The 25856-nt window shown below is 43.6% G+C and overlaps 2 protein-coding genes across 21 annotated transcripts in view; one reads left to right on the top strand and one right to left on the bottom strand.

The window, feature by feature from the left end:
* TNS2 (tensin 2) overlaps positions 1–12573 on the top strand; it is a 158342-nt gene extending 145769 nt beyond the window's left edge. For all 5 annotated transcript variants that reach the window (XM_034419276.3, XM_034419278.2, XM_034419277.3 and 2 more), the window contains 7 exons: positions 572–664; positions 1735–1812; positions 3285–3362; positions 5573–5741; positions 7019–7087; positions 8388–8417; positions 9610–12573. In XM_034419276.3, coding sequence (XP_034275167.2) covers positions 572–664; positions 1735–1812; positions 3285–3362; positions 5573–5741; positions 7019–7087; positions 8388–8417; positions 9610–9751 — 659 coding nt within the window. In that variant the 3' untranslated portion in view covers positions 9752–12573. The remainder of the gene's footprint in view (positions 1–571; positions 665–1734; positions 1813–3284; positions 3363–5572; positions 5742–7018; positions 7088–8387; positions 8418–9609) is intronic.
* A 1837-nt stretch (positions 12574–14410) lies between these two features.
* The window catches only part of SPRYD3 (SPRY domain containing 3), a 50481-nt gene continuing 39035 nt past the window's right edge, over positions 14411–25856 (bottom strand). For all 16 annotated transcript variants that reach the window (XM_034419271.3, XM_034419263.3, XM_087886677.1 and 13 more), the window contains 3 exons: positions 20303–20422; positions 18393–18547; positions 14411–16550 (listed from right to left, as the gene is read on the bottom strand). In XM_034419271.3, the coding sequence (XP_034275162.1) occupies positions 16416–16550; positions 18393–18547; positions 20303–20422 (410 nt within the window). In that variant the 3' untranslated portion in view covers positions 14411–16415. The remainder of the gene's footprint in view (positions 16551–18392; positions 18548–20302; positions 20423–25856) is intronic.

Consider the following 25856-nt stretch of genomic DNA (forward strand, 5'->3'; position numbering starts at 1 on the left):
AACTTCTGAAGCCAAACTAAGACTTAGAACAATATTACTACCTTCCAATGACTTGGAACAACGTGATTACCACCCTTCACAAAGTATCAGCTCTCTTAGTAGTAGTTTATTGCCAGCTGCACCTACTGAGGTGCGAGCTTTGAGAAGTGCATTTGACAACTCTAAAAACATTCTATCTTGGTCCCAATCTATGTGCTTTTCCTTATCCATTTATCCTCTGCAACCAGGATGAAAGCAACCTGGAATTAAGGAGACACTTCCTAACAGTGGGAGCAATTAACCAGTGGAACAGCTTGCCTTCAGAAGTTGTAGGGGCTTCATCACTGGAGGTTTTTAAGACTGGGCAGCCACCTATCTGAAATGGTGCAGGGTCTCCTGCTTGATCAGGGGGTTATGCTAGAAGACCTCCAATGTCCCTTCCAGCTCTAATCTGATTCTGATTCTCTGCATAAAGTGTCCTGCCAGCATCAGGAGGAACTCCATTTTAGCCTCTTCTCTGGGAGCCGGCTAGCTAGAAAAGGTTTGGAGAAAGATAACAACCATCACTAACTGATGCCTTTTCCTATCTTAGGAGACCCCGCTGAGCAGCTGGTGCGCCACTTCTTGATCGAGACGGGACCCAAAGGGGTGAAGATCAAGGGTTGTAACAATGAGCCCCATTTTGGTAAGTAACACTAGGACTGGACCTTAAATAGGAGCCTAGTGGAGCAGTGGACTAAAGCGCTGTTAAATAGCACTTAGCTGCCAGCTGCCTGCAATTACTGCAGGTTCGAATCTCACCAGGCTCAAGGTTGACTTAGCCTTCCATCCTTCCGAGGTAGGTAAAATGAGGACCCGGATTGTGGGGGCAATAAGCTGACTTTGTATAAAAAAGAACACCGCTTGGGGGGGAGCCGAAAGCCCTACTAAGCAGGTATATACAAAAGTATGAAGGCTATTGCTTAACGCATTGTAAGCCGCCCTGGGTCTCCGGAGAAGGGCGGCATATAAATCGAACCAATAAATAAATAAATAAATAAATAGAAAATATTCTAGCATGAGGGTTGTGTGGGATTAGTCTTAGTTTCCAGCCCTCAGCCTCTTCTGAAAAATGGTCAGTTCAGATTTACAATATGAGCAATCTGTGTCTGTGTTTACCCTGGCAACTTCCTGGCTTGGAAAGGGAGGGAAGAGTGGCGAGGGAAATAGGGGATGTCAGAGAAATAATTGGTTGTTTCACCCATTCTTCGTTTAATGCCACCCACTAGTGGCATCAGCCCCACCCAATTATAATCAAGGATAGCCCATGATTAAAATAGTACAGCTCCCACCATGGGAGCACCTTCTGAGCAAACAAGTGACATTTTGGGGAAGCGCCTTAATAAATTAGAATCCTTAGCAATAGCACTTAGACTTATATACCGCTTCATAGTGCTTTACAGCCCTCTCTAAGCGGTTTACAGAGTCAGCCCATTGCCCCCAACAATCTGGATCCTCATTTTACCCACCTCGGAAGGATGGAAGTCTGAGTCAATCTTGAGCCTGGTGAGATTCGAACTGCCAAATTGCAGTCAGCCAGCAGTCAGCAGAAGTAGCCTGCAGTACTGCACTCTAACCACTGCGCCACCACGGCTCAGAAAGCTTATCACCAGTCAGGGTTAAGGGTGCTGTATTGAGGAATGGATGGTTAGGAAGACAGTATGGGAGATAAACCCTTGACTTGATATCATTTTGTTGTTGTTGTTCATTTTACAGGCAGCCTGCCAGCGTTGGTCTCCCAGCACTCCATCACCCCCCTCTCGTTGCCTTGCCAACTCCGCATCCCAAGCAAAGGTAGGCAAATAGGAAGTTGCTCAGAACCCAGAGACTGGAAAAAGATGGAGGTGGATGAAATTAGTGGAGATAAATGCTAAACGAGGAAATTGCCTGTGTCGGGGATCAACCTCCCACTTCAAGGTCCAACACAATGGTCCCCAAGATCGCACTGGGACATCCATGTGCCTGCAGCCTCCCCCCTTGATGCCTCAGGGTTCTTCGCTGCATCTTCCTTGTACATTACGCCAAAGGGACTTTTAATTTTAAAATTTTAAAAATGGGAATCTGGTCTGTTGCAAAGGAAAATGCCAGCCGCCAACATATTTATTTCCAAGAATGCCTCTGTGCAATTAATAGGCCCCACAAATATTCTTAGAAAATAAAATGATGGATGGCTGCAGCCTTGTGCAATGTTTACGAGTGTTCCTATTTACATAGAAAAAGGACAAATGTAAACTCGGGTTGTAAGGAGTCCTGTGTGGATGCCTGGGTTGAAACGGCAAATAACTTTCAGGGAAATTGATGTTTCATAAATTGGTTATATCCCCATAATGACCCATTTTGTACGAAGCCAATCTTCCCCACAGTCATCTTGCAGGATAACTCACTGCATGTAATTCCTAATGTGTCCCTATCCCCCCAAAATTGGGGACTCCCTGTTGTAATGCGAATGTGTGAGGCATGACACAAGAGTCAACTGCCCAGCCAGTATAGCTCTTTCACTTCTTGCTCTCCATAGTAAAGTTGTTTAGTGACTTGGAGGCTACACCGACAGCAAGGGTGAAATCCAGCAGGTTCTGACAGGTTCTGGAGAACCATTAGTGGAAATTTTGAGTAGTTCTGAGAACCGGCAAATACCATCTCTGGCTGGTCCCAGAGTGGAGTGGGAATGGGGATTTTGCAGTATCCTTCCCCCAGGAGTGGAGTGGGAATGGGGATTTTGCAGTATCCTTCCCCCTGGAGTGGGATGGGAATGGAGATTTTGCAGTATCCTTCCCCTGCCACACCCAAGCCACGCCCACCAAGCCATGCCCACAGAACTAGTAGTAAAAAAATTTGAATTTCACCACTGGCCGACAGGCTGATGTGGGCAACATGTGGCACTCTGGCTCCTGCTGCAGGACAAATGCTGGTAGTCCCAGCCTACACGGCCATTTTAGAAAAATCTGAAGAGTTCCGGGTTGCTTATTTCCGAGCAGAGCGACTCTTATCATGGAAACCTCATCCAGAAGAAGAACAAGCGAGTCTGCTGTTTGCCCAGCGACATGTCCAATTCCTAGCCTGGCAAATGGTGATCTCAACAGATGGGAAAGTACTGGGTAGATCAGTGTTTTTCAAACTTGGCAACTTTTAAGACATGTGGACTTCCAACTCCAGAATTCCCCAAGCAGCATGCTAGGAGTTGGAATCCACATACCTTACAGTTGCCGAGTTTGAAAAACAAGAGGATACATATTACTTCTCCACATTATCTGACTCCTGTTTTTCAGATCTCACTGAGGAAAGACCAGAGCTGGCCATTCCCACCAATATGAGCACTGCTGCTGACCTGCTGAAGCAGGGAGCAGGTAAGCGCTGGTGGGTGGGGTGGAGCAAAGAGTAAGTGGCTTTGTGAACACTCAAGACAGACAGGAGGGTTAAAAATATGAACAGTGTAACAGGAATCAATTTATTCAGACCAAATTAGGGAAACAGTTGTAGGCGGTCAGTAAGTGTTAATTTACCTCATGTAATTTATTTGATTTCTAACATAATTCTGGAATTTTAAATTCTTAATTAAGGGCTATGCCAAATTCAAGAAAAGCCCCATTCTGTAATGTAAGTGGATCGAGCAAATGTATTTTCCAATTATCCTGCTTGTAGTAATCACAAGGGGATGGGCAAAGAGCAATGCTCGGCACTAAACAAAATTTAGTCTCTTGGTGGCGGGAAATCTGCTTCAATTCTACCAGGGTAATCCCAGCTGAGGCAGCTGTTAAAGATGGGATGCCAGAACCACTTTAGTATCAATAGATGGCAAGCCTTATGGTTTTAATAGGACAATTGCCAACGGGGGCATTGGGGAACCCTTAGCGCTCTGTGTAAAAGCTATAAACTCAAAGTGGGATGCGGTTTAGTGGAAAGAAATGGCTGAGAGAGAAAGAGGTAGAAGGCCCTTTTTCTCTGACTGCTCATTTTCCCTGTAGGCACACCAGAGGTGGGTTTCAGCAGTTCTGACCAGTTTTGGAGAACCAGTAGCGGAAATTTTGAGTAGTTCAGAGAACTGGTAGTAAAAATTCTGACTGGCCCCGCCCCCATCTATTCTCTGCTTCCCAAGTCCCAGTTGATTGGGAGGAAATGGGGATTTTGCAGTAACCTTCCCCTGCCACGCCCACCAAGCCACGCCCACAGAACCATTAGTAAAAAAAATTTGAAATCTACCACTGAGGCACACCCCTCCCTAGATGACTCTCCCTCCAAAAAACGAACATCTGATTCAAAGTTAAGTTTCAGAAATTAATTAAGGGACCCCTAAGAATCCACAGGATGCTTCCAATAAAAAAGAAAACGTGCCCTTCCTCATTGAGTGTTTTTTATCAGGGCAACCTGGTCTACCCAATTATGGGACGGAGCATACGGCTTCCACTTTCGCCTGTCAGCCCCTTCACAGGCAGTCGCTTTCACGACAAACTATTTTTGTGTTAAATTTATGTTTTACCGACAAAGAAATAAAGGGAGACTAGTATAGATCTTTTTCAAGCTATTTAGCTCTCATCAGCTAGCCATACCCTTCTGGGATTCGAACCCCTGCTACTTCCTGACTGAGCTTCCCTCACATGGGAAGATAGGGCCTGGCTACGAATGAAATATGACCCCTTCTGTCTCATTCATATAATTCTGTGATTAGCCAGACTCAAAAACCTCATGTGGATATACAGGTAGTCCTTGACTTACGACCACAATTGAGCCCAGAATTTATGTTGCCAAGTGAGAAATTTGCTAAGTGAGTCGTGCCCCGTTTTACGACTTTTCTTGCCACATTGGTTAAGTGAATCACTGCAGCTGTTAAATTAGTAATACGGTTGTTAAGTGAATCTGGCTTCCCCATTGACTTTGCTTCTCAGAAGATCTTAAAATATAATCCCATGACCCTGGGACACTGCAATCGTCATAAATACGAACCAGTTGTCAAGCATCTGAATATAAAATCACCTGACCATGAGGATAATGCAACGGTCATAAGTGAGAAAAATGGTCATAAGTTACTTTTTTCAGGGCCGCTGTAACTTCAAACGGTCACTAAGAAAACTGTTGTAAATCAAGGACTTCCAGTAATTAAGTGCATAGGACAGTGATGGCGAACCTTTTTGGCACCGGAACGCACTGTCTGTGTGTGCGCACGCTGGAGTGCCAGAAACCCGAAGACTAGCTGGCTGGCGCGCATGCCTGTTTTTTGGCTGTTTTTCGGGCCGTTTTCTGGCCGTTTTCTGGCACTCCAGCACCTGCAAAGATCAGCTGGCTGGTGTGCATGTAAGCGCTGGAAACCAGAAGAGCAGCTGGCGACAGCGCACATGCCCACAGAGAGGTGTCTGCATGCCACCTCTGGCACGTGTGCCATAGGTTCACCATCATAGGAGCTTGGACAAAGTCGAGATCCCTTGGGGTGGGGTGGGGATCAGTAATCATTCTGGATTCTGGTTGTCAAGCATCTGAAAGTAAACCACATGCCCCTTCTGGAAGACACTTGTTGCTTTTGTTGAACTGGTATTCTTTTCCTCACTCTGTTCCCAAATTGCAGCCTGCAGCGTGCTTTACCTGAGCTCTGTGGAAACAGAGTCCCTGACGGGGCCACAGGCTGTGGCGAAGGCGACCACCAGTATCCTGGCTTCGACTCCCCATGCTTCGGCCAGTACCGTTCACTTCAAGGTGTCAGCCCAAGGCATCACACTCACAGACAACCAGAGGAAGTAAGTCAGTGGTGGGTTCCTCCCGGTTCGGTCTGGTTCGGCCGAGCCGGTAGCGGTGACAATATGACGTCACCGAACCGGTTCTCCCCCCCGCCCTCCCACCCCCCACGTTATTCTTACCTTTTATTTGGTCCCACCCCCAATCTATTGCTGCCTCCTGAGTCCCATCTGATGACTAGAGGGAAAAAAACTGTTTAAACTCTTGCCGTGGGGCTTCAAAGGGCCATCCTACAGCTGATCAGTGTTAAAAGCAAACAAATGAGTCAGGTCGTAAGTGCGAGGACTGGTCGTAAGTGTGAGGACCTTCCAGAAATGACTCTGACCAGCTAGCCACGCCCACCTAGTCACATGACCTCCAAGTCACACCCACAAAATAAGCCACGCCCACAGAACCGGTAGTAAAAAAATTTAGAACCCACCCCTGAAGTAAGTCTGCCTGTCTCTGCTCCAGGAGTGGTAGTCACTTACCTTCGCTACCGATTTGCAAATGTGAGCGCATGCGCCACCTCTGCGCATGCGTCGGGTCTTCCGTGCATGCGCAGAGTGTTAAAAATGGGACGTGGTGATGTCTGGGTGGGTGGGCGGAGCCTCCCACAGCCGCCGCTACCAGTTTGCCCGAACTGGATAGAATCACCCGAATAACATCATTGCTCTGCTCCCAGGCACCATGATACCCTTCCTTTATGCAGCTGCAGGCTTTCCTCTTTCATTATGAGCCCTTCAACATAGGCCAGGACAGGAAACAGATACAAGGAATACTAGAACTCTCTCTTGATAGGGAATCTTGAAAGCCCGACATTTCCCGTTCCTTTCCTCTTATAGCAGAGAGAGTTAATTAAAGTGGGCCATTTTATGTTTCTTTCTCTCACTTTGTTTTCCTGGATTTTGCTAACAAGCACTGCATTCGGTATACAAGGTCATCTCTGTGCTTCTCCCATATATTCCCTGCTCACATGCCTTGTTCCTTAATTGCCTCAATAAAGGAGAATATTTGTAGCTCATGAGTTGAAATGAGGGGTCCTCTCTGCTCCCTTGCAGATGTTTCTTTACCCTAAGTAGGTAACATCAGTGCACCAGCACTGATGATGTTACCTTCGTTAAGGTAATGAAACGTCTTCAAGAAAACAAGCAAGCTCAGGGAGCACCAAGGACCCCTTAATTGTCTGGATATCCCTTTCTTCTCCTCCCTCTTCCCATTGTTGGCTTCTATAAGCCTATGGATGAAGCTCTGGGGTGGGTTTTCACTTGTATTCAGGAAACTTTCTTTCTTCTCATAGGCTGTTTTTCCGGCGTCATTATCCAGTCAACAGTGTTACCTTCTGCAGCACGGATCCTCAGGACCGCAGGTAACCAACAATCTTGGTTCTTGTGTAGCTTGTATCCATGGAAATCCATGTCAGCCTGGATGCTACGGAATCTGTGCTTAGCGGTACAGCATGTATACTATATGCAGAAAGAGCCAGGGTTAATCTTCTGCAACCCAAGGAAGATGCCTTGCAGAATTGCTAGCGGTCCCAGTAGGCAATAACGAATTTGTTGGAGCAATGGCCTGATACCTTGTTAATGCAGTTTGCATCCAGTGTCTATCCTATATTTCTACTCAATGTATGCTGTGATGGTACACAATGCTTGGTTTGTGAAGCCAAGATGTGTGTGGTAGCTTCTTCAACTGTAACTGTGAAATTGCCTATGTGAATTACTCCTGGCCTTTAGAAGATAATATTTGCAAACCACGGCTTTTTAATAAGCAGCTACAGAATAGGGCCCATGTTTCCATTTTGAAGATTTTTGGAGTTCTATGAGTTGGTCTGATTGTTTTCATTTCTACAACCAACCTTTCTTAATTGCACTATGACCATCATTATAAGGTGCGCATTGTAAGAAAGGCATGCAGTATTTTATAGCGTAAGGATCCTTGGATGAAGAAGGGCTAGTTTATGTAATCCTTGTCAGTAATACTTTTTTCTCCATATGCAGAAATGTTGTTGAACATGACTTGCATCTAAATTGCTATTAGCTCATTGTAGTTAGGGGATTACTTCTACTTTTCAACTTACTTCCATTTCAAAGTATTGTGCATTATTTGGTAAAAAGAACCTTGCTTTCTGTTTGATTTTTCTTTGCTGTGATGACTGCTCCAAAAACACAATACTTAGTTGCGCTGCTTCAGTGACATTAACAAACTCTGGAGTAATATTCTACCTTGATGGCAAGAAGAGCTTTGCAAACACAACTTGCATGTCTAATTTTTAAAGTATTAAATATTATGAAGTATATACCATACTTCACAAGTAAATATGAAGCTATTCAATTCTCAATTCCTTGAAATTTCAGTAGGTGGAGATATTTGAACCAGGAAAAATATTTAACTCAAGAGGGATACTTAAACCAGGAATGGAGAGCACATAGCTTTTCAGCTAATATTGGCTGAAATTAAAGGATGTTGGAATCCCCACTACAAATCCCCATTTCTGATCAACTTCTGTTGCTCTAATTACAGGAGTATCAATTTTCTTCCTTTTTATGCAAAGTACACTATCTTTCAGTGAAGCAGCACTGCTTCTAGGACGTGTTTTGTGAGTCTGCTTTAAAGGCAACTGATTGGAGAAGAGTATTTTCTTAACCTGACTCTATGCTTAATTCTAGGTGGGCCAACACAGATGGCACTACATCCAAGTAAGTAATGGAAAGACCACAAGTCGTGAAAACCTATGATAACAAGTTCAAGCAAAGCATTAATTTAACATTAAGCTATACAATAGCATGTTGATACACAGTATAATAGATTGACTTTTTAGATGTGGAAGACTTTGCTTGGATCAGATTTTAGTTTGAAAGATCCCCATTCTACGGTATTACCAACATTTAGGTTTTATTTTTGTACGGTGACAACATTGAGTTTGCTTTCCCAACTGTTGACAAAAACCCAGATGTTTATACTTCACACAAACACTGATGATTATTGTTAGAATCTATTTAAATCCTTTTGTCTATTATTTTGATTAATGTCAACTTTTTTCCTAGAAACCATTTCCCAAGTATCTATTTTTTTTCTTTTTTCCCCAGTGTGCCTAATTTGTTCTTGCAGCTGTTTTGCGATCTCTCCCAAATTTCCTGGTATTACACTTAACAAATACATTTGTGATTTCAGCTCAAGTTTTATCTATAGGATTTTTCTGAATATTTTGATCCTTTCCAATATTTTTGAGGGTTTTTTTCCCCCATAATCACCACGTGATAAAATGTTCCTTCTATGTGGAGTTTCATGTTTCCCGTCTTCCTCTCTTCGAGTTAAAACTATGGCTTCTTACATTGGGTGAATAGAACTAAGGCAATCCCATGGGAACAGAGAAACACTTTTATAAGCAGCAAAATCCACTGGAATTCACTGTTTTTGTCAAAATGTTGAAAGCAGTGTACAATATTGGGTATAAAGTCCATCCCCTTTGAAACTGTGATAATCAGAATGGTAACACTAAAGCTGGTATTACTATTACAATGCTACTGATGCCAGTCCGATACCTTCCCCCTTTCTCCCCTGCTGTAAACCACGGAGAAACAGAATTAACATGCAGTACTGCAGGCTAATTCTGCTGACTGCCAGCTGCCACCTGTTTGGCAGTTCGATCCTGACCTGCTCAAGGTTGACTCAGCCCTCCATCTTTCCGAGGTTGGTAAAATGAGGACCCAGATTGTTGGGGCCAATACGCTGACTCTGTAAACCGCTTAGAGAGGGCTTTAAAGCATTATGAAGCGGTATATAAGTCTGCTATTGCTATTATGGCCTGATCCTTGATCAGCATAGGACGAAAATCAAGAAGCGCAGAAGCCATAACCACTATTGACATGTACCATCTGTCTTTTGTAGGATCTTCGGCTTTGTTGCCAAGAAACAAGGCAACCCATGTGAGAATGTCTGCCATCTTTTTGCTGAGTTAGATCCTGAGCAGCCAGCATCGGCCATCGTCAATTTCATCACCAAGGTTATGCTGGGCACGCACCGGAGATGAAGGCAGCTTGGCAATTACTCCAAGCCTCTCACATGCCATTCTTCCTTCCTCCCCACCTTAACTGCCTGTCTGGATGCCTATGATGTTTTGTGGCATCTCTGCAACATGGGAACAAGAATGGCTAGCTCTACAGCATTACTCAAAGTAGTCTTCTACCCTCTCCATTTTAATCCACTGTATTATTTCCACAATCCACTGACCAGATATAGTGGGGAAAGAGCCCACTTGATCCCAACAGATCAAGTGTGAGGTTTTAACATTTCTCACTACCACAGAAAACACCCAGGAACAAAAGCTCTGACGAAGACTGCACAACTTACTACTAGTAGTGTGCTACTTCTTCCATAAGCCAAGATTTTGTGACCTGATTATAGCTAAATGCATTCTAAAGCATCCAGGTGGGGAAGCATTTTTCTGTACAGATGAAGAAGAGAGAGGTTTCTCTAGCCAGGCCAAAGATCACACTAAATTTACTTTGAGGCACATTTAAGAACCACCAGACTTCTGGCGGAAAGCATAACCCTAACCCTAACCACCTGAGAAAAAAATATCTAGCAGCCTTTCCTTCTACAAACAGCATTGCTCTGGGCAAGCACGCCACTTTGTAATGGAGAAACAGGGCACTGGAGGTCCAATCTTGTATCTCACTCCAACAAGCAGATTAGGCATGACAGTCTTTATTTGTAAGGCGTTATCCAATCCTAAATTGTTTTCTTTCATTAGACAAAGTGGTGCCCAGCTTTGTATAAAGCAATGAATTATTCTTGGAATTATACAAACTCAGGTTCTAGCTGTCAAGTTTTTTGGGGGGGATTCTTCAATGCACGGTCTTTTTGAAAAAATAGAAAGCTTTCCTCCAGTTTCCTAACTGATTATTGGCCTTACTGATTTATTGGGTCTGAAAACCCCTATAATCCAATGCTGTTGTCTCTGAAGCCTGGAATTAAGCTATTATTTTTTTCAGTTACCTTCACCCTTCGAGATACATGTCTGGGTAACCAATTGTGCTGCTGCTGTTTAGTGCTGCTCTGTGAACGTCTGATCTGGGATACAATTAGTGCAAGCCGCTACTGTAGTTCAATAACTTTTGAGCTTGCTCCAGTGCTTGATTTTCATTTTGAATTGACACTGACAACGGAAGGAGAAACCAACAGATACATCATGAATTCTTCAGTATCGTGGAAATGGTGACCAAGTAGGGGAACACAAAACTCAAATGTAGTTCAAGAGTCCCCCCCCCCAAAACAACCTCACTAAGATTGCATCTTATTTGTAAGGCATGCAAGCATTTTGGCCAGTGTAGGCTCTACATCGAAATGGCAAACTGATTGAAGCAAGAAAAGCTTTTAAGCTCCGTATGTGAAAATACTGCCAACTGTGTGAGAGGTAAATACATTCCATTTGTCTTGTGGTGATGAGAAGCTGGAACAGACACATAATGCTTAAGTTGTTGATGTAAAATATCCCAACTGACAATAGGCCATAAATACCTTGGCCATTGAGTTCTATAATGGAGTAACATGTGCAGCATTAGGCAATTGTATGTGATGAAGGATAAGTGTTGGGCAGAGTGGATTCTCAATTCCCAAAGACCTTGCAGATACTGCTAAGGCTAGAGGCTACTCCCTAGGATAAAAAGATATTGGGATGAACAAGATACATTGCTCTCATTTCAATTCAAAGTGGAAAGCAGCAGGAATCTAGAACGTAATAGGTCCAAGAAGGATGTGTTGGTTCTCCACAGTGAAAGCTATTTTGATTTCATGGAAAATCATCTGGACATCTTGTCGAGTTTGACTCCTAGCTTTAAGCAACGAGCTAAAATCCAAATAATTGGTTGGGGAGGACCATATATCACATGCAGCTCATTTCTCAAAGATCAATTGGCTGGCCACTGAACACAATTTTTTGCTTCTGATCCGCCTAAGTTTAGAAACTCACAAAACATACTAAGAAAATGAGCAGGTGATCAATGTTAGTTTTAGCAGTTTGATAGCTCAAAAATCCATTTTAATGACTCTCTTCAGACACTCAGGATTCACTTTCCTACACAACTATTTAAAGAGTTTATCTCTGCATCTGGATAGCACACAGCAGAATATATGAGCAGTCATAGGATTAAGGCACAGGAGGAGGTGAAGGGCTTAAAAAAATCTTGATGTAACAGAAGCCTCATTTTAATTATTTCTGGGTTTTGAGTTTTTCATTCCAGAAGACCAGCTGTGTGTATTTTCCTTCCCCACCAGACTAGAAGATTGCTTTTTTTTTTTTTAAAAAAAAAATCCAATTCAGAATTGTGTTCTTAATAAGCATAGTATATTAATTCCTCATGTGCTTAGGTGCAATTGGTTGAACCAACCTCCCATTAAGACATCCCAGCGCAAGTACCAAGGAAGCACAGTTGTGCTTGGAGGAGTCCCTGTTCTTGGTGGAGCACCTCTGGTGAGATTCACGCAAGATTCCCCCCACCAACATCTTCAAGATGGGTCATTGAGCGCAAAAGACATATCATATGAGCTAGTGAAGAGAGTGCTGCTGCTCTACAAATGTGCCTTCCAATCTTTGAAAGTGGCGGGAAGGGGAGGGTTGGGTTTAGTACAGAGTTTTATTTTGTCTACTAAAGAATTTATATCTGAATGTTAGCGAGAGATGTCTTGATAATATATATGTGTGTGTATATATATATATATATATTTGTGAAGGGGGAGGGCGGGCAGGGGAGAGAAAGCTGCAGCACTATTATTTTTTATATCTGTATTTTTATCTTCTGTACAAACAACTCATTTCTCGTTTATTCAAAATTAACATACCAGGAAAAGAAATCGGAGTGTCTTTTATTGCCTTTTGGAAATGGGTCCTGGTGTAACAGGGTAGGAAATGGAAAACAATACAGCCAAATGTTAAGTTTCGCTAGGTAGTATTCCCGAAGGAATTTTTAATCTAAATTCTAGTCATTTAATGCAGGGGTGTCAAACTCAAGGCCCATGGGTCGGATCTGGCCCACAGGGCCGCCCTGGAAACAGCAAAGTACCAGCCCACGGTGCCTCTGCCAGTGAAAATGGGGCCGCGTGCGTGGCCCCCAAGCTCCATTATCGCTGGCAGAGGGCTGCAAGAGGCCATTGCAGCCGAAAACGGGACCGGGGGGGGGCACTCCATTATCACCTGCAGAGGGCTAGCAAAGCAAATTAAAAGCAAAACAAAAGGAGAAATGTTTCCCCTTTTGCATTTGAAGGAGAAAGGGAAAGAAAAAGATGGGAAAACAGAGAGAGAGAGAGAGCAAGGAAGGAAAAATAAGTAAAAAGGAGAAGAAGAAAGGAGAATGAAGAGGGAGGGAAGGAGGGAGGTTTTAATGAGGGAGGGTCTGAGGGAAGTCCTGCCTTAGCACTTGGCCACCTCAAGTGCCCCCGACACGAGTAACATCAAACTGGCCACATCCACCCTGGTTCTTCCCCCCCCCCCGAGGTCAAACACAACCCAGATGTGACCCTCAATGAAATCGAGTTTGACACTCCTGTCAAACTCGATTTCATTAAGGAAATTCATTGAGGAAATGCTTTCCTTGTTTATTTTAGAGGAGACATTATTGTGGCATCACTTTTATTTATTACATTTATATGCCGCCCACCTCACAGTCCAGCAACTCTGATCTATATACTCATGTGATTGATGGGTGGTGTTTCTAGAGTTGCTTCAGTTGTTTAAATTTTTTTTTGAAAGAAAAGAAAAATATTCCCCCCAGTGATACAAACCCTCAATGCTACTCCCCGTTTTTCAGTTTTGTGTAGCATATTTTCAGCTATAATTTTTCATTAAAGGTTCATCCAAAAGGTTCCAATTTTAAAAGTACACATTTACATGCTACTGCTATTGATTTCATAAGGAGTTTATTTATAAACCACATATATGGATGCATTCAGGTAGGAATGAATCTTAAAATACATTTTCCTGCATCATCTGCATCAGAAAGGCTAATGCTGCTTAAAAGCTATTGTATCATTTTATCTTATCATTGTGGCATTATTGTGAGCTTCCAATCCCTGCCATTTGAATTATCTTGCCGAACCTTTATTTTTAATCAGATCATAGTGTTATGACACCATCTCTCTCTAATGCTAAAATGCTCCTTTAAAGCAGTTTTGTGAGAGCATAGCATTGGTTTTTTAAAAAGCTTTCCAGTCACTACCATTAACTACTTTATTAAAATGGCAATGATAGAAAAGTATTTTTCCCCATCATCTGTCAGGTGGTTAAGGCACCAGGCTAGAAACCAGGAGACTTGTGAGTTCTAGTCCCACTTTAGGCATGAAAGCCGGCTGGGTGACCTTGGGCCAGTCACACTCTCTCAGCCCAACTCACTTCACGGGGATGTTGTTGTGGGGAAAGGAGGAGGAGGAGGAAGGTGTATTGGATATGTTTGCCACCTTGAGTTATTTATAAAAATAATAAAGGAGGAAAATACATACAGTACACACATACTTCATTGTAGGATAACGTACTCAAAACAATTTCATTTTTAGTTCGTTTGTTTTTTTGGAGGCTAGTTTAATGTTTAAAAATTACTTAGGTAGAAAATTCTTTCAAATTAAAAAAATACACTTCAAAGAAACACTGATGAGAAACAGAAAGCAGTAAAACACTTATTAATGAAACCAGTAGCCCTTCCAGGTGGAAATGCCAACTTTATTAAGCGTATAAAGATTCTGGCTACAAAAAGTGCAGCAGAAGCACCCAGAGCTGAAGGGAAGAGAAGTCTGTTCAAGGCAAGCCTGCAGTGTAGAAGAACAAACTTCACCAAGGTGTTTCTCAACCTTGGGAACGTTCAGATGGGTGGACTTCCAATTCCCAGAACTCCCCATGCTGGCTGGAGAATTCTGGGAGTTGAAGTCCCCATGTCTCAAAAGTTCCCTAGGCTGAGAAACGCTAAACTACATAACAGGACAGAGAGAGAGAGCAACATCTGCACTCTCCAAGGCTTGGTGCAGCAATTAAGTCAACAGCAGCTTGTGATGCCCCCTTGCACACCAGCAAACCTGTATCCTTGCCTTCTGCAGCCAGATGCCAGATCGCTTCCAGCAGCAGATGGGGAAGAAACCACCATCATCAGCAAGCAGGGATTACAATCTTCTCCTAATTGCAAGAGGCAGGGAGGATTGTTGGCAAGACATGAAGAGACCAAACTGTTGCTCCCGCTCTCCCAACATACAAAAGCGGGACTATGACAACAAAGGCAGGTCATTCACACCACCAGAGGGAGCCAACCCAATTTTTTTTTCCTCCTTAAAACCGTCCCCTCTTCAATCCGCAATTCCCAGATTATCATTTTAGCAGCAAGGTTACCCATGAAAATACAGGGGCAGAGAAGTTAAGAGAAAGGAGGAGCTTTTCTCCCGTGGCTCAAAGCAGCTGCTACTCTTTGGCTTCTCCTATCATTGTTTGACCCCATCTACACACAGAGCATCTAGACTGGTTGTCACCCTTCCCGTAGCCTCTGTTATTTCTGCAATGGGGTATGGCTATGACAGAGTAAATACAATGCAGAGAACAAGGGAGGGGCTGAAAAGAAGGGCGGGCCTACATACCTAAGGACCAGCCCTCTTTTAACTTCAGCAGAGAAGAATGAAGGGTGAACACTTTACAATCAAGTTACAGTACAGATTTCACATTCCACCCTCTTCTCCATCAATACAGAGATATACAGCAGCATTGCACCCAGATCATAACAACATACAGAAGAAATATTAGGGAGCGCTCAGCAGCTCAGGATAAGAGGGAGGGGGCAGAAAACTATCTGCCTCCAAATTTTGGAAATGTCCTCCAACCCACCCCCCATCCCCGAGATTAGCTGAGTAGGACAGCAGAGAATTCATCATTAGACTTCATCTGTAAACTATGATTTGAAAAAAAGTGCTGGATCTTGGCTTATCAAACATCAGTTAGGAAGTACAGTCCAAGAAAAAGTCTTCCCTGGCTTTCCATCATCCTCCCCAAAAGTCCTTGAAAAAAAGAAAGTTGGATCCTGGGAGTTTCTAAATGCCAGCTTAGATTCAACTAAGGAGCCCATAAATTAAAAAAAAAAAAAAAAGAACGACATAGGGTTTTTCTCGCACTGATGGGCTTAGGAGAAAAAATATCTTAGATAAGACTTTTGAGACTGGCTCGCATTGAAGAATGAGGTGTCCAGCGCACTGGATATAATAATGCAAATGGTTCATGTCACTAGGCGAGAGGAGCTGACCTGTTCCATCTGCAATTCAATAATCCCCTTAAGAACAGGATCATGGACACCCCAGAGCTGAATAAGGCTAGGCCATATTCCGGGCTCTTTTTCAACCATGTAAACTCAAAAGAGCTGTCCTGCCCTCAGAAAGAAGTAATTCATGGAACATTAGGAGCAGAAAGAGATAAGGACTGTGTTCCAGGAACGAATCCCTGACCCGCTTGGAAATAAGTATTCCAGTATTAAAACAGTTGCAATCAAGCAGGTAGGAAAGAGACAAGAGAAGTGGCTCAGGTGTTATTAGATAGACAAATATCTCTCTATATGGCCCCACGTCAAAGAGGTTATACCCCTGGAGGCAATGGTCGAAGTTGCAATGAAGAACAGCCGGAGCAATCCGGCAGCCTGCGGAGTGGCAGAAGAGGCGTCTTTTCCAGCCCTTGATCTTTAGCCGCTGAGTGGATGCAGATCCACTTTGACCTTCTCCCCGCTGCTCAGCATCCCAATGGTAGGATAAAAGCCCCCCGGTGGCACCACTGCATCTTTCTTGCCAATAATCTTTCCGTTGCGGGTGAAGAACACCTGGCAGAGAGAGAGAAAAAACAAAACCAAACCAAGAATTTTAACACAGGTTGACCCTGAAAGAATCTGTACTGGCTGGGTCAGATGTTGAACAAATCTTCTAAAATCTGTCATATGAAAATAACTAAGAAGTGTGAGTAAGGCTCTTGGCATTAGACCTTAGTTGACTGAAAGTTCTTGTTTGTTTGTTTTAAAATAATACTGTTACTGAATGTGCAATATCAGAACTGTCCAAAAGGAGCCCTTAATTCAGAGTATAACCAATTCCAGCGTCCCCAGAATTCCAGCCAAATCTTTCCCATTACTGTCACTGATGGGACATGTCATATGCCACTAAGCACAGAAAGAGCATTGACAGACTGTCCCCGCCCCCCCCCCCCCCCTACACACACACAAACGTATCTTGCCTGCCCTCTGAAATAGTACGGCTGCTTCCAAGGCGGCTGCTGCCTGTCCTGAGAGACCTATAAAGCTACATCCAGGCAGAGCAGTTTCAGAGGAGAATCCCTTCCAGGCTGACTGCAGGCTAACATCCCAAGAAGCGGGCGGTATCTATCGAAGGCTGGAAATGTGACATTGCAGGACCAGATCGAAAGGGTTCGAATTATGAATTTTGACAACTCGCATTCGGAACGCGAAGGTTAAAAAGCACAAAAATGAAGCTGCCAACAGGCGCAGGGCTAAGAATCAAGAGAACCATAGGCTGAAAAGAAAGTTCAGAAAGAACTTTCTGAAAAGAAAGTTCACGCCAGTACATAAAAACAGCTTCTTGTGACTTGTGTTTGATGGAGTCTCACAAGCAGAACTCTGAGAAAAAGAGCTTAAATTCTGTCTTCTGTGACCTTAAATAGTGTTCTGCATTTTAAGACAATCCATTAAGCGCAGTTTATGTTTGTCGTCATCTGTAAGTCAAGAGAAAACATGTCCTAGCAGTAAAATACTGCTTTTTCCTTTCTTTTTCTTTTTAAACATCCCTTTCAGTTTCCACATCAGGTACGGCTCCATATTTATGGTTGTAGCCCTAAGGGCTAGGAGGAAAAATAAAATATGCAAAACACTCTGAGAAGCTGCATTCCGAGAGTAATAATGATTCCTGTGCTTGAAACTAAGTCCTGATGGTAAACTGAGTCCCAACCGTGATCAGGCAGTTTCACCTAAGAGAAGTCGAGCAACCCAAATGACCTGCCCTCTGCAGCCACAATTATTCCAAACAATTTAGGTAGGAGAAACACTGTGTTCTGACCCAGCTCCCCAAACATGACAAACCCTCTGAAGTGAACTCAGATTCCTTTAATTAGGAGTGCCGGCAGCCCCGGCAAAAAATTTCTCTCTCACCGCAGGCTAACAAGTCCGGCCAGCTGGAAGATGAATCGTTATCTGCCACATCTATTCATCTCTGCCCCCTGCCTTTTATCCCCAGAGCTAGGGTGGGGCTTCGCTGGCAGCAGTGGCTCTTCCTTCCCAAGGATCGGCCCACGGATTTCCACTGCTCTCCTCTCCTCTGCCTTCTGCGCATCCGCGTGTCAGGCACTGGACCCAGCTGTTCCTCCTCTTCCTCATCAGCTACCTCCAGACCTGGGGGCTGTTGACTCTCCATCTGAGGGCTCAAGCTCCATCTCTGTCTCTCTCTTTGCCAGCTCCACTCCTTCTTCCCCCTCGGAGCTCTCAGGTTGCCCTGATGCTGACCCTGACTCCCATGCCTCCTCTTCCTCTGATTTGGCTGCTGGAGGGGCTGGTGGCTGACAGGCCACAACACACTGCAGCCCTCATGTTTTAGCTATAGCAGAAGCCCCCAGAGACTTGTTCTATCCTTGTGTATTAACCACGTCTTCTGGCACTTACCACTACTTTCTTGCCTTCGTGTTCCTGTTCCACATCTTCCCCATCTTCTTCTTCATCCTCATCCTCATCCGCCTCCTGATGCAGATACAAGACATTCCTCACTCCTCGTGGTTTGGCTCGGATAGCCACCGTATCACAGCTGTCATCACTGTCACCTATACGGCACCCAAAATCCCATGTAACTCTTGCAGATAACAGACTCAAGATTCCCACCATAGAAACTGAAGTATGATCTGATGGCCTATTATTTCTGCTTAGCATCTACAGGCCCTTGCTTTCTCAGTTTCATAGCAGTCGCGCAAATTTTTTGTTACTTCTGCCCTCCCCCCCCCCCACCCCTTTCCCTTTTATTTCCTTTGACTTTCCTGCCCAAGCACTCTGCTTCAGCATTAAGCGTGTAAGACAGAATGGCAACAGCCACCTTTCCTGTATCAGGGTAGGGTCACTCTCAATTGGCTTGTCAGTACAAGCTAGTCAACCATTTGGACTGTAGGGGCAGTCTTGTCAGCAAGGGACAATCAAACAGCAGGGAAAATATTAAAGTTCAGCTTCATAACTCCAGAAATAAGAAAATCGCACCACTAGAATTTAGGGGCAGCTTGAAGCTGCAAATCCATTGTGACCACAGATCGATTTATTTCAGCTTTGTAAAATATTTAGTTGTCTTGCCATTTGTGATGGTTAATAATTACCCACATATAATTTCAGAGAGATAGCAATAGAGGAAATAGTATTATTTTAGTTCTGCACTAACCTTTCAAAAGCGCTAAGGTGGATGTACATTACAATTAAAATACCTTAAAAGATTCCGATCAACATGAAACCCATATTAGAGGTGTCTAAATGTCTAAATATTATTAAAAGCCCGGCTGAAAGGAAGGCTGGCTTGATCATGTCTAAAGAAAACAAATTCCCCTGGTATTTACAGGAGAGGCTTTCACAACCTCTAGAAGTAAGGTCTAAGAAAGGCCAGTTCCAAATCACCACCAAAAGATTGGATGGCACTCAAAGATGGTCCTACTTTTCCTCAAATTTTACTCACTGCCTTCCAATTATTCTAAAAGATATCCAATGTAACTTCTTCAGGATTGTACCTATGAGAAGACTGCGCTGTAGGTGTCCTGAGGGTGTCCCATCTGACACAATTACACAGGACAGCAAATCCCAACCCTCCACTCCATCTGCGCGCCCCTTTTCATAATCCTGGGGTGAGCAATACCTCTTTCCAATGAAACAGATTCAGCAGAGAGGCAGCAGGATGCGAACCCCTTTATAAAAAATTTCTACTGAAAACTGCTGTCTAATTCTATTCCACACCTGCATCTGTCAATCTAGAAACACCTACTATATATTATTCTTTATTTCCTTTAAATTTATTTTATTTACGGGACCGCCTGCTACCACCAATAGCCTCCCACCGGCCAGTACGCTCCCATAGAGAGGGGCTCCTTCGGGTGCCATCGGCCAAACAATGTCGACTGGCGGCCCCTAGGGGGAGAGCCTTCTCTGTGGGGGCACCTACAATCTGGAACGAGCTCCCCCCGGAGATACGGAGGATCCCGGATCTGCGCACCTTCTGTCGCGCGCTCAAGACTTTCTTATTTCATCAAGCTGGCCTGGCCTAAATCTTTTTCCCCTTTTAAACGGCAATTTTAATTTGTTTTTAAATTATTGGGTATTTTAAATTTGTCTCAGCCAAATCATTTAATTCGTTTTATTCTATTTTAAATTTTGTATTTATGTGTTTTATTCTGTGGCTGTTCACCGCCCTGAGTCCTTCGGGAGTAGGGCAGTATATAAATCCAATCCAATCCAATCCAATCCAATTCAATCCAATCCAATCCAATCCAATCCAATCCAATCCAATCCAAATCAAATAGCATCCCGTCCACCAAAGTCTAAAAGCTCACCCTCGCTATCAAGGATGTAGTCGCGTGGAAACATGATCCCACATCCCATAATGTCTCCTTTATAGCAACGGGGGCCAAAGGGGTCCCCCACTCCACTTCCATGGAAGATTTTGCCATCATCTGCAAAAGAGAAAAGGGACAACCATTAGCATGTGAAGTTTTTGGCTCTCAGTTTGCCTTCACATAACATCGGCAAAATAAAAGCTGCTAAGAATGCTAGGAGTTCCAAGGCCAGATGCAGAAATCTCAGGCTAAGCTACGGTTAACCAAGCACCACTTCAGTCATCGGGCAGGGAGAGAAAGGGTTACCAAGAATTTGGCACGGGACAAATTCAGTTCCCCTGGCTGTTTGGTGAAATTAGGGGTTTTAGGAATTGCCTATATCTCCCTTTTACTCGGGATTCAGAAACTGACCCAGGAATAGCTCTATTTTTCTAGGTCTTGTGATTTCAAAGCCATAAACAGGACAGACCAAACACTGTTTGCCGTCGGTCAAACAGTGTCGACTGGCGGCCCCCAGGGGGAGAGCCTTCTCTGTGGGGGCACCTGCCATTTGGAACGAGCTCCCCCAGAAGATACGGAGGATCCCGGATTTACGCACTTTCTGGCATGCCCTCAAGATCTTTTTATTCCAACAGGCTGGCCTGGCCTAATTTCCTTTTAATTGTTAATTTTAATTGGGTTTTTTTAAAAAAAAAACAAAAAACGGGTGTTTTAATCAGTATGGGCCAAATTTATTTAATGTAGCTATTTTAAATAATGTAATGTAAGTAATGTAACTATTTTAAATAGTTTTTTTAAATTTTATATTATATGTGTTTTATCTTTGGCTGTTCACCGCCCTGAGTCCTTTGGGAGCAGGGCGGTATATAAATCTAAAATAAACTAAGCTAAACTAAACTAAAATGCATAATTTAAGACAGTGGCCCCCAAACTTTTGGGCCCCAAGGACCGTTCCATGGAGAGAGATTTTTCCATGGACCGGAGGGGGCGTGGTTTCACATGCTGCCTACATCCTGCGGGTGGGGCTTTGCTTGTTTGCACGGACTGCTTTATGGCATGCCACCGACTGGTGCCAATCCATGGAACCAGGGGTTAGGGACCCCTGATTTAAGAGACGTAAATAAAAAAATTATCCAACTAAGCAATTGAGGGCTTACCGGGAGAGGTGCAACAGAGCATTGTTCTACCTCTTTTTTTCCTCTGACAGGAAATCCTAGGAGCTAGGCTCAAGGCCATTGAAACTAAACTTGAATTTAAAGGCAAGCCACTAGCAATAGGGAATGCTGTGTAAGTGAATGCTTGGGACATCTGGACTGGCAAGTAGACAGGCTGCATAAAGATGTTCCTCACCCAACCTGGAAATGAAGAAGGCTGCTAGTGAAGGAGAGCCCCTTCCTCTTCAACAAATAGAAATGAAACTGACCAAAGGTAGCTGTGGGAAAGAAGGCCATTCTTTCTTTTTATATATATATAATTTTTATTAATATATTCTATACACTAATACACAAATAAAATATACAATCCTGCCACCATGGTATAATATGATTACATTGTCCATAAGTATAAAATCATTCCTTTATACATACATATTTGCCACCATATATATATACATCATCATATATCTATTCTATCCCACCTTTTCTGGACCCAATCGTACCATACTTTCCAACTGTTATAAAATTCTGAATCTTTTTTACCATTGATCAATCTAGTTAGTCTATCTGATTCCGCACACTCATTAATTTTATATATTATTTTCAAATCCATCGGTAAGTATTGATTTTTCCACTCCTGCGCATACGCTAATCTTGCTGCAGTGATAATGTGAATCAACAAGAACCATATATCTGATTTAACATTCAAAGGTTTTGCCCCCAATAGGAAAATCTCAGGTCTTAATTCCAAATTAATCTGTGTAATTTCCAAAAGAAAGAAGGCCATTCTTAATTTCCCTTGCCAAGCCACCATACAACTAATGATTTTGAAAGCAAGGACTGTTTTGTGGGTTTATTTGCAAAACGGATCACTCCTGGATTATTAGGTATTCACAGTCTGTCATTCTTGACTATGCCCACACCATAGAAAGTCCCTAAAATAAACAGAATTTCTCAATTCGGTTACTACTCTTATACATTCATTTCCCCAATTCACCACCCTCCAGCTGTCTAGGAGTACAATTCTCAGAGTGTGTAGTCAGATAACTGAAGGGTGAAAGCCACACATCTGAAGGATAGCAAGTTAGGGCGAAGCACCTCAAGCCCCAGAGGAAACCTGTCAAAAATACAGGTAGTCTTTGACTTACAACCGTTCGTTTAGTGACCAATTACAACGGCACTGAAAAATGTGACTTATGACCGTTTTTCACGGTTACAACCTTCGCCGCATCCCCATGATCACGTGATCAAAGGTCAGATGCTTGGATCTGGTTCGTATTTATGACCGCTGCTGTGTCCCCCCCCCCCCCCGCGGTCATGTGATCCCCTTTTGTGGCCTTCTGACAAGCCAAGTCAACGGGGAAAGCCAGATTCACTTAACGACCCAGATTACTAACTTATCAACTGCAGTGATTCACTTAACAACTGCGGCGAGAAAATGGGGCAACATTCGCTTAATCCATGTTTCACTTAAACCACAAAAATATTGGGCTCAATTGTGATCGTACTTTGAGGATTACCTGCAGAAGTCAACCTGTACTGGAACACCATAATAAAATCTGAATCTTGCTTTATGAACAGGCAGGGCTTTGATTTCAGGCAGGGCTCCTCTGGCAAGATAACCCAGTATGCCTACCCAGGATTCAAAGTTGACCAAGTTTCTAGTAGTGTCTATTTACAGTACGGTCCCTCGGGGGCTAAACAAACCGCTCCAGCCAATCAGGCACTCTGCCGGGCCAGGCCAACAAGAGAAGGGGAAAAAAAAAAAAAAAACCACATATTTTTGTGCCACCCATGATCAAAGCCAGATGACTCTGAAACCCAGTGGTCAGAACAATTCCTTTCCTCTGGGCAGGGGAGAACAAAAGCAGAAAGGAAGGGAGAGGTGGAGCAGAGACCACTTGAAAGGCCCCAGTGGCTCTTTTATTCTCCCCGAATTCAGCTACGCGCAGCGGATGCGGGTGCCCAGAACACAAGGCACGGGGCCAAGACCCTTTGTCTTCATGAAAGAGGGAGGTTTGCTTGGCAAAAGGGCGGTAAATATTTCCCCCGGCTGCCAAGGAAACTTTGAGAATAATCTTGTGCAAACATTCCAGAACGTGTCTCAAATAATGAAGGCCGGCCAGCGAGAGCGCCTTTTAGGGAATCCCCCGCGGCTCAGTAAAACGTAAGAAAGGAAGATCAAGGGGACGGCAGCCGAGGGGAGAAGAACAGACCCGTGGCTGGGAAAAGAGTGAAGACGACCAGTTCTAGTAGGACACGGGCAACGGAAGGTTAATGCACTATCTTTCTCTGTAGCGGTGCCTTTCCTTTCCTTGAGGCAGAATTGTCCCAAAGTGAACTGTTGGGAGTCATCCTGCTTAGAACTGTCTCACTTTCTCAGAGGGGCCGACCCGCAAGTTCTTGAGTGTGATTTATACATCTCTGGAAGTGGGTTACTTAGAACCAAAGTGATATTTGGTGTCCTGGCTCCAAAAAGTAGGGAGAACGGGCATCCTGAAGCCAAATTGTTCCTACCTAAATAGTATCGGACATTCCTAAATCCTTCATAAATCTTCCCTGGGCGAAGCCGTTTCAAGGGTCTTATACTCTAAAAGGGAGATCAAAAGTTGGCCCGTGCTGTGGAAAGTAAGCAGGCTTTCACGGAAAGACTAAAATGATTTTTCCTTGGCTCCAATTAAATCAAGCAGAGTTATTCTCAGTGTATGTAATTCTCTCTCCCCCCCCGCCCCCCCCCGTCACTTTAAAAGTTACAATTTGGTGGCAATGTTTGCAAGACTTCCACAGAAGCTGCAGTTAATCTTGGGGGCCTCGTGGTGCTCCTGTTCCAGAATTAAGAAAAAAAACAATTTGCTCAGGAATGTAGTTCAACATCTGAGTGAACTATTTTACTCTATTAGAAGAGGACACACGTTAGCCACAAACCACCGTTTACTGTCTTCAACATTTTTGCTCTTCTTGTGAAATTAAGGCGGAGGGGAGCCCTTGCCTACCTGTGGCATCTTGGGAGAGAGGAATCTTTCATTGTGGTTGCATGAAGGCGGCACTGCCTAAAGCAGGGGTCTCCAACCTTGGCAACTTTAAGCCTGGCAGACTTCAGCTTTGATGGCTGAGGAATTCTGGAAGTTGAAGTCCGCCAGGCTTAAAGTTGCCAAGGTTGGAGACCCCTGGCCTAGAAGATCTGAAATCTTCATCTTTTTCTCATTATTTTTAGAAGAAGAGCTGGAGGGCAGGAAGCCCATCCATTTTAAATGTCCCTCAGCATAAAGGTACCTCATCGATTGTCTGTATGATGGGTCCTTTGCATCCGAAAAGCTGAAAAAGTATTCGATCCAAGATTATACAGGTGGTTCTCGATTTATGACCACTACGGAGCTCCAAATTTCCATTGCTAAGCAAGGCACTTGTTAAGTGAACTTTGCCCCATTTTACGGCCTGTTTTGCCACAGCTGATAAGCGAATCACTGCAGTCGTTTAGTGAATCGTGCTGTCGTTAAGGGAATCTGGTTCCCTCTGTTGACTTGGCTTGTCACAAGCTGGCTGGCTGGCACAAGCATGTTACACATGCTGATTACGTGATCCCGGGGCAATGCAACTGTCATAAATACATGCCAGTTGCCAGGCAGCCAAATTCTGATCACATGACCATGGGAATCCCGCAATGGTCTTAAGTGTGAAAAAAAATGTCGTTAAAGTAACTTTTTTCAGTGCTGTTGTAACTTCAAAGGAATAGTTGTTGTAACTTCAAAGGAATAGTTGTACAGGAAACATCATCAGCCCACCTGCAATAGAATGCAACAGCTAGAAAATCTGGGACATTTTCTAGCTTTTATGGGGCAAAAATACAAAACAAAAAACAAAACACCCTTACCCACACCCAGATGAGCCAACTAATTACAGGTAGTCCTCGACGTATGACCCCAATTAAGCCCAAAATGTATGTTGTTAAGTGAGACATTTGTTAAGGGAGCTTTGCCCCATTTTACGGCTTTTCTTGCCACATTTGTTAAGTGAATCATTCCAGTTGTTAACTTAGTAAGAATGTTGTTAAGTAAATCTGACTTTGCTTGTCAGAAGGTCGCAAAAGGTGATCACATGACCCCGGGACACGTTGCAACCATCATAAATATGAACCAGTTGTCAAGCATCAATATGTTGTTGTTTGGGGATGCTGCATAAGAGTGAAAAATGGTTGTAAGTCACTTTTTTCAGTGTCGTAGTAACTTTGAACGGTCACTAAATGAACTGTTGTAAGTCGAGGAGTACCTGTATAAGCTGATATCTAAAAGACAGGCTTTTAGTAACAGACCCCAACATATGAGATGAGAGTTGCTAGGTATATGGCCAGCTGGCCAAATCACTCCATGCTAATCTGTTTTGGCTTCTTTCTAACAGTG

Source organism: Pantherophis guttatus, chromosome 2 (assembly GCF_059756535.1).
Source record: "Pantherophis guttatus breed Tessera chromosome 2, ASM5975653v1, whole genome shotgun sequence".
In the NCBI taxonomy this organism is placed as follows: domain Eukaryota; kingdom Metazoa; phylum Chordata; class Lepidosauria; order Squamata; family Colubridae; genus Pantherophis; species Pantherophis guttatus.